Source organism: Priapulus caudatus, unplaced genomic scaffold, assembly GCF_000485595.1.
Source record: "Priapulus caudatus unplaced genomic scaffold, Priapulus_caudatus-5.0.1 Scaffold917, whole genome shotgun sequence".
Taxonomy (NCBI): domain Eukaryota; kingdom Metazoa; phylum Priapulida; class Priapulimorpha; order Priapulimorphida; family Priapulidae; genus Priapulus; species Priapulus caudatus.
In genome coordinates, this window is record NW_014577978.1 from 19,946 (window position 1) to 29,220 (window position 9,275).

Below are 9,275 nucleotides of genomic sequence, written 5' to 3' on the forward strand. Positions count from 1 at the left end.
GGAATTTTATTACTAGTTTGAAATGTTGTTTTTTTGGGTTAGAAATGAACGTATGTATAGGACGTCTTGCTATGCACAAATGAATTTATCAGCAGAACACCAGACACCAGATGAGCCCTGTCGCTCTGCGGCACTTGTTTTTAAATGTTAACGACAGTTTAACTGTCAGTTGTTAACATTATTGAATTTAAATGTAAGTTTGACATGATTTTATACTACTGGTCTTGTGATATTAATGTAGGTTAGATAAGATGCAATGAGGCATAGCTAAGCTCGTTGCCTGTCAGTTCGTTGTTGTAAGCGTGCCACAACATGTGTTTTATTCGTATGAGAATACATTGTGCATCTGCTAAGGATTGACTGATGGACAGTTGTATGCCTTCAGGTCAGTGCTTGATAGCCACATGTTCAAAATCTCTCTCTATGCTTTTAGAAAGCACCGTTTGCCGTGCCAGATGCCAGCAATGAGTTGACGACCTTCATACGGGAATGTCAGGCGGCCCCCACCTTAGCTTCATTCAATGATCCACAGGGCACTCCAGAGCTGGAAGATCTCAAACTCCAACTGGACGCATTCGAGTTGAATGCAGATGTTTTTGACGACTTTGTCAATACTCTACAACAGGTCGAGGGCTAGAGAGGCTGTGCTCAACCATTAATTAACACAATCATTCATTCAAAGATCTAGTAGTTTCTTACGAAAGTTGAGCGCCATATAGAGACGTTTTTCCATCAAAGCAGATTGGATAAATGAATTTTTGTAAGGATCAGGAAAAGTGGTTTGCAAGAGAACTGGTATGAAGATTGTTAAGTTTTAATTTTGTAAGACTGCCTTCTGCAGTGCACTGGATGGTGCTGTCACCAATTGGTGGAATTGTACAGATTTGTCGAATGTTCGTATAGCTTTTATGGCCTGGCCAGCTAATTTCCTCATTGCAGATAAACAGTATGCGTTCAAGCTTTCGGTAAACCATACCATTGTGTTTTAATAATTAATAACTAGTATGTAAATACTTTGGAACTAGGTTATGATTGTGTAATCATAACCTAATAGATGTGACTAATGAAATTTTATTCCCATTTGTAAAGCTGATTTTAAAAAGCCAATATATTTGCAAATGTAAATTTTTGCTTTGTTATGTACGGAAAAAAGATTCTGTTGTCTAAGGAAATCTGTAGCTTGAAAACCCATGTTCATGATCTGTGTCATTGATATATGTTTTAGGTGAAGCTCAAAATTAGCCATAGATTAAATGGTCATCTATCAAATATCTATTGTGTACATACACACGGTCTTGCGCATTGCTGTAGTCAAGAATAGGTGACAATATCTAGTATTATAAGCAAGAACCCATGGAGTAATTGCAAGAAAACTGTTCGAATGTGTGAATATGGACACTTAATGGTAAACACATTTCCTGGTCAGATAAAATGGTGACATATTCATGTACAGTATTTACTACAAAAGTACAAATAAACATAATTTGTCTATGGCATTTTAGAAAAGAGCTTACAAGTTCAATATTAAACATAGAACCATTCCAGTCTAATATGATGAAGCATGTTAGATGGAAGCTACCATACTGTGCATTAGAAAGGCTTCTCTATTAAAGTTGTTTAAAGTATATTTAAACTGAGTGCATCTTATTCAAACAAATGTGTTAGCATAAACCATTATTTATTCATTATATTAATGAAATGGTGCTAGCTAAGACGTGTGTAGGCAAGGTTTGTACCGATATGCTCATTCTGTGTACAGCCACTCGTTCCATTCAAAGTTTTAGTAATTTGCATTATATGATCTAATTAGCAATTATCTGGTTCGAACATCACTGTCTGTTATGCAATGTAGAACTGTAGTAGTAGAACAAGTTTTGCAGTCAGTGTGTGCAATTGCCAAACTATCAGAACACCCACGATCTAACTGCAGTGCTTCATCTCTCAGTTTTCACTGAGTGTACTGTTGCTGACTAGGTTTCGGTGTCCCGGTCACCTATAATGGCCCAAATTAAATTACTGTTATTGACATGCATAAGCAATGTCGAAGAGGACTATCCAGGACTGCGTGGACGGATATTGGGAAAAATATCAAGAGCATGTTGATTGTCAAGGAAAATTTCAAAAGTAATTATGGATGGGATAATATAATGGGTCTATATAACGCATGCTGCATTCCTGGGGGGGGGGGAGTATTGAATCTTCCCTTGTTCCTCATTTACGTGAACTCTGATGTCATTTTCATGTTATTTTGTGTACTATTTCTTCTCGCATTGTACGAATGAAACAAATTTTGTACATATTCACTGCTGCAAAATGAATGCATGTAAAATGCAATTAAAATAGTGCTGCTGTCAATTTATACAGTAAACATGCATAGTTGTTACATTCCAACTTCTATTTACATTATATAGCATTATAAAACTAGCTCAAAGTAGAGTGAAAGTTTATCATTAGAACACGTGAAAGATTTTCCAGAGTAATCGTAAAAAAAGGTACATACTGCCCATAGCAATAACGTTTAACATCTAACATGTTACAACTAAAATTGTGATTTTTATCAATTAACTCATCTTATGACATTTACTCGATTTTGTTATTGGCCTTATTATCCTTTTTAGCTCATTCTAGTGTACAATTGTTGGATCAGTGATACGCAGGACGTTGCTTTACGTGAAATTCTTATTGTCACGTTGTGATAGTTTATTACTCTCCATCCTCTGCACCTTTCTTCTTAAATGGATCAGTCCATACATTCATCCCTGCAAAACAAGAAGATAAAAACACATTTATACTATTTTTTCCTGTTATAATTGGTTTTATTTATAATAAACACTAATCTTCCCACAGGTTCATGCAATATAAACTTGGTTTCAATACACTTGGTCGTATAACTTGACAAAACAGTGAGTTATGAGAACATTCTGAATAGAAATTTTTTCGTAAATTGTGTACTGGTGTAAAAACTACACACCCAATCATGTTTAGGTGTGTACACTCTAATTCACTTTAGAGGGCTAATGAGCTATTTTTCTCTTTCTTACGGGAGTCCTTCACTGACTTTGCATCGTGAGTCACGATCGCGATTTCTGCTTCGTATCCCACTGATAGCTTAAAGAAAACTTTATCGACGTTCCCCTTGTATTTCTGCAATGACTCCTGCTGCAATGCTAATTCGAGTGCACCAGTTTCCCTCATGGTGTCGAGTGTGTGACGTGGAACCTTCACGGTGGCGGCCTCCCTGCCGTTCACTTTAATGACCAGATTCAAATTGTGATGCATGTCGACCTCCGGCCACGGCTGCTCGAGCACGCCAACGCTCCAGTCGTACGCGCTGCTTCCGCTCGCGACCGACGCGATGCCCGTCCACAGCTCAGACGCGAGGTGTGGCGCCATCGGTGCGAGCATGATGACGAGCGCACACAGCGCTCGCTCGTACTCCACGCCGCAGCGCACCACCTCGGCGTCCGCCTTCCGCAGGTCGCCCGTCAGACCCTGCAGTTTCGATACGACCATCGCGAGGTTGAACGATTGCCGGAAGTTCCAGGTGGCGCCACGCACGTAGAAGTTGCGGCTGTCGGCGAGCGCCGCCTCGCGCTGCTGCGCCGCCGCGGCGGCCAGCGTGCAGCCGGCGTCGCCGCGCGCCCGCGCCGCTCGCAGCGCCGTCACTAGCTGCCACAGCCGCAGCTGCCAGTTGAGCACGCCGACGAACGTGTGAGGCGACCAGCGGCGGTGAGACTTTGGCGGCACGTCGGCGAGCACGATGAGACGCGTCGAGTCAACACCGTACTCGGCGAGAACATCGCGCGGCTCCACGCCGTTGCGCTTCGACTTGCTCATTTTCTCCCAGCGCGTGACGACGGCGGCACCCGTGCTGCGCTCGAGTGGGCGCCGCGCGTCTGATGCGTCGACCTCGTCGAGCGCGAGGTAGCGGCCCGTGCCCTTCACGCGGTGACTCTCACCCATCACCATGCCCTGCGGCAGCAGCGTGACGAACGGCTCCGGCTGCGGCACGACGCCGCGGTCGTGAAGGTAGCGGCAGATGAAGCGTGCGTAGTAGAGGTGCATGACAGCGTGCTCCTTGCCACCGACGTACAGATCGACGGGCATGCCGCGCTGCGCCGTGTCTTGCCCACACATCTCGGTCGCGTTGCTTGCGTCCAGGTAGCGCAGGTAGTACCATGACGAGTCGACAAACGTGTCCATCGTGTCCGTCTCGCGACGCGCGTCGCCGCCGCACCGCGGACACGCCACGTTCACCCAGTCGGCAACGCCGGCGAGGATTGAGCCGCCCTTGCCGTCGAACTTCGTGACACGGGGGAGCTCGACCGGGAGGTCGGCGGCGGGCACGGGCACGGCGCCGCAGCTCGGGCAGTGCACGATCGGGATCGGCGTGCCCCAGTAGCGCTGACGAGAGATTAACCAATCGCGGAGCTTTGCGCTCGCCGGGAAGCCGCCGCAGCGGCGCTCGCGCGCCCCCAGCATGATTGCGTCACGGGCCGCCGCCAGCGGCATGCGCGAGAACTCCGCTGAGTTAACAAGCACGACGTTGCCGTCGTCATCGGCGCCGAGCACGTTGACAAACTTCACGTTGGCTCGCAGCGAAAAGTCGAGGTCGTCCGGTACGAAGCACGGGATCGCGAGCCGCGCGTCGCAGTGCTCCTCGTACGACGCGTTGTCCGTCGCGAAGATCGGGATGCGTCGTCGCGTGAACGGATGCACCGCGCTCGCCTTCAGACGATTCTCACCACCGCCACCGCCGCCGCGGCACCGCGCGTCATTCAGCAGATGCTCCGACTTCACGTAGATGTGCGACACGCCGAACAGCATTTCTGGATGCAGCGTGTGTACAGTCAAGCCATCGGCTAGCTCTTCGCCGTCGAGTTCGACACGGAAGTCGATGTTGCAGCCGTTGCACTCGCCGATCCAGTGCTTCTGCAGGTTAACGATGTCGCGCCAATCTTTGAGCGTGTCCAGCCCATCCAGCAGCTGCTTCGAGTAGGCAGTTGTCCTTATGTACCACTGCCGCAGTGGCCGTCTCTCGACCTTTGCCCCTGACCGCCACGACTTGCCTTCTTCGTCTACCTGCTCATCGGCCAGCACCGTCTCGTCAATAGGATCCCAGTTAACGGGGGCGTGTTTGCGGTACGCGAGACCAGATTCATACAGCATCAGGAAGAGATGCTGCGTCCACTTGTAGTACTCCTTGTCGCACGTCGCAACCTCTCGGTCCCAGTCGAAGTTACAGGCAAGATCTTTCAGCTGCTGCCGCATGCTTTCTATATTTCTGTACGTCCACTTATCAGGCAGTTCCCCATGCTCTATAGCAGCATTCTCCGCAGGCAGACCGAACGCATCCCAACCCATTGGGTGTATCACATGCTTACCGTTCATCCGGTAGAACCGGGACATTGTGTCACTGATTGTGTACACCCGAACGTGGCCCATGTGTAGTTTTCCGGAAGGGTACGGAAACATTGACAGGACATAGAATTTTTGTTTGTCGCCATCATACGTGGAAGCTGTGTTTTTGGTGACGGCTTCTCGCCAATGACGTTCCAACTTTAGCTTCGCATCTCTTGTTAATTCATTTTCCCAAATTCCTGTCACGCTATATACTGATCTTGTCCATACATCCTTGGCCGTCCATCCAATACACTTTTGGTTACAAAGAATAACCTGAAGTCGCAGGTTACTAAACCACCGTGATGCCATTATACATCAATATTTTGGTAACATGAATACAATGGCTAGTAAGTTTTTATGTGTCTGATACTGCTAATACTTTTGTTTACTAGCTTGTGTCATACCTCCAGGTTGAATTGTTTCTCTTTTTACACCCTGCCTTGTTTCTTTCTGGATGTCTCCTGCAATAAAGAATGATTAATAAATTACAAAAAATACTTAAAATGGTTGAAATATATTTAGGAATTTTTAGGACAATTATTAAACTTAAAAATAACAATAGAATCTTAGTTAGTAAACACAACAGATACTTTTTCCACAAGAGCCAAAGACACGTATCTTGAATAACCAATCAGATTTTGCAGAGTTATTCGGAAACAACTTGTAAATTCCCTAGTGGATGGTTAGCAAATATCGCAATAAAAACATCCACCACCATTTTCAACCTGTTGAAACCTGTACTCTGTTATCATGCTACACTTAAGTTCCAATATTACAAGTCAACGGTACGGTATACCAAATGGGCCAACCATTATTTATGTCATATCCTACAAATGGAGCTGCATTACCAATACCACTCTACACAAAAGTGTTGGACGCTTTTATCGATGTAAACATCGGAACGCATGGTGCGAACGAAGGAAAGTTATCAGGTGTTGGATATATATGTGATTAAAATGTCTTTATGCACGAAATGCTTGCACAAAACACTACTTTGAGTAGATAAATTTTGTATTTCAGGGGTAAGCAGTTTCAAATAGCGATTATAATATTGTGCATTGCTCATTTAGGGAACAGAAATGTTCAATTATTTAGTTTACTTATAAAATTATTTGACAAGTAAGATTAGAGTAGCATTTACTCAGTGGAAATGCCCTCTAAAAAGCTGTGCTTACTAATAACTTTTTAGAAAAGACTTACTCCACTTTTTCGGACGTAGATATGGATCAACAACAACAGGGTACAATGCAAGACCTAGTACAGCAACAACACCACCAATGAATGCTCCATACCGCCATCCGGTAAGAAGTGCCATGTTTCTGTAATAAATTCAAATGGATTTTGTACCATATACTCGATGAGGAAACCAAATAACTAAACTTGGCGTGAGGAAGCAATAGTTTAATTTTGATTTTAAGAATATATGGCTCCTGTACCAGTAGGCAGTAACCTGGCCACATCTAAATTGATGTTTACAAAAGTTATACTTTATTCCAGTCAATATAGGTCTATAGGACAATAGGTTTATTATGAATTATTGTCGGGAACAGGTGAGGTCGCACAGCCACAGTGTATAACGAATACGCAGCAGCCAAAAAAATACACGGGAGCGGCAAGTGATTTCGCCCCCGTCAGCTTTCAAAGCACTCTGGTAACAGCAATTACGAGAGCAAAAATTTTAAAAGTTTTGCTCGGGCCACCATCTCTACGAAACTCCCGGTCCTCCTGACCGGCACTTTTTACCCTCATATTACGATGAAATACTACGGTTAGCGCAACGGCAGTTTAAACAGACTTTAAACGGGAGCGCATAATACGACCCGTTCCTCAACGTAGACGGGGTATCCAAAACATCTAGAGCTGCATGAACGCATGATTCGCCACACGAACAAAAACTCGCGACAGTCTAAGAAATCGATTGCGGCATCGCCGGCATGTAGTTCAGCCCAGTGTTTTTATGACCGCATAACAATAGCTCTAGAACTATAGCCCTCTGCTCTGCCGCAGGGCTATAGAACATACTATGGCAATTTCCAGGTAGTAAGCAAAGACAACTTTTTGCACTTAATAACTTCTTTGGTACGCCAAGTACGCTAAATTTCTCTGTCGCACAAATGTCTTAAAGCCGCACTATGCGCATCCAAACGCTAATTTCTCCAGTACTAGACTAGCAAATACATCGTGGCATGCATAATCACACTACCTTATGACAAAATAAACTCTAGTTCCTCCCATTTCACTGCACGTTGTCTTATAAAAGGTATTTTGAAAATACCTCCAATGTTGGTATGCAATTATCGATCTTTGTCGATTTTGATTACTAGTTTCTCTCTCTGCGAGCTCCCTCATCAAGCAACCGGGCAGCGGTGCCGCGCCGATTCAGCGTATCAGTGGTACGCTAGTCGCATCAAAGATTCATAACACCATGTGACGTCACCGCTCACCATTCGAGTCTGATCTTTTTGGCAACGGTCGCGTTTGCGCCAGGAATTGCCAGTTTCTCACTTCTTTCTTATATGGGTTTAGGCCAAGAACCGCCAGTTCGACAATGGGATGCAACTAGAGTTATTTTGTCACTATAGGTAGTTTGATTTATGGATGAAGAGTATTTGTATGTTATATCGTCGAGAAAGATTAGCGTTTGGAACACGCATCTGTATCCTCTTAAGTTTACGTCGAACCTCACTCAAATTAAACCTGCAAACTTATGACGTGTTTTTTTTAAATGTTGTTACTTGCTATATTTACCTGTCGACTCCCCTTCCTCCACCACTCCCTCCTGTCCTCCCTATTTCCTCTTCCGTCGCCTCAGTGTCGCCTCCGAAATTATGTTACCACTCTCTTCTCCCACCTTGTCCCCCACCCGACATCTTTTTGGTTTCGCGCCCCGCCCGCTACTGCCGTCTGGCTCTTGCCCTTTTGCGCCCGCTACGTCCGCGATTTCTCGGCCACACTCGCCTGTATTTCGCGTCGACAGTTAGACGGCTTGGGCGAAACGTGTTGTCTGTCCCTAGAAGGCGCCCAAATACCACCCTGCGCCGGTCTGCGCCGCTAGACGGCTGCTACCCAATGCGAATAAACTGGCTGGTTTGGCCCCAACCCCGCGTGCCAATCCCGTGCCCCTCGCTCCCTCCAGCGTTGGCATCACATTGCTGCCCCGCCTGTCACCAGCTGCCACTGTAGTCGAAAAAGCGGTCGAAGGCGTTGGGTAACATTGGCATCATTCGTGCGACAAGCTAATCTGACTAGCAAGTTCACAGCATGAACATCTAACCCGTTATCGTTGTTGCCAGTAGCACGGCTCTTACAGCACACTTTTTCTGCCTGCAACAGGGACGCAAGTGTGTCTTTATTTGCGTGCCGTTACCCCCGGTGCCTCATGAAGATAGTTCACTCCGGCCCTTCCAAGAGCGCAAAACCGTGTTTTCGCTATACCTCCTACGACGTCCGCCATTCAGCGGGGCGTCCCCGTTCCTATATCGCCCTCCGCAGCGCGACCCGAAAGGAGCTATACTTCCTAGCAGCCTTCACGCCTACGAACACTTGGAAGATTCTTATCTGGCACGGGTTACGTCTGCTGGGATGAGTGAAGGCCACGATCAGCGACCCTGACAGGCACCTTCAATCAAGCTGCTCTTACCTTACCCCTCTAATCGTCACTTTTTCTAATTTGTAACAAGTCGGATCTATTTTATTCCTGCCCCCCTCTCGCCATATACTACCGCACAGGGCCAGCTGTAACCCTGTATATTACTGTCAGACCGATTCTCTCAGTCACCCTTGTTCACTGTTGTGACTGTGGGCCAGCATTGTATTCTCCTACCTACCGTTGGCCTGGGGCGGCGAATAACGAAAGTAAACGCCCTCCCCTC

General features: G+C 46.1%; 2 protein-coding genes across 2 annotated transcripts in view; one reads left to right on the forward strand and one right to left on the reverse strand.

Moving 5' to 3' along the window:
* LOC106814387 (autophagy-related protein 13-like) overlaps nt 1–1,622 on the forward strand; it is a 7,157-nt gene extending 5,535 nt beyond the window's left edge. The window contains exon 6 of the mRNA XM_014818698.1: nt 434–1,622. Within this exon, the coding sequence (XP_014674184.1) occupies nt 434–637 (204 nt within the window). The 3' untranslated portion in view covers nt 638–1,622. The remainder of the gene's footprint in view (nt 1–433) is intronic.
* A 1,180-nt stretch (nt 1,623–2,802) lies between these two features.
* Nucleotides 2,803–5,796, reverse strand: LOC106814384 (probable leucine--tRNA ligase, mitochondrial). Its single transcript, XM_014818691.1, has one exon. The coding sequence runs from the start codon at nt 5,710–5,712 to the stop codon at nt 3,007–3,009; it is 2,706 nt and encodes a 901-aa protein (XP_014674177.1). The 5' UTR covers nt 5,713–5,796; the 3' UTR covers nt 2,803–3,006.
* Nucleotides 5,797–9,275: the final 3,479 nt, after the last annotated feature.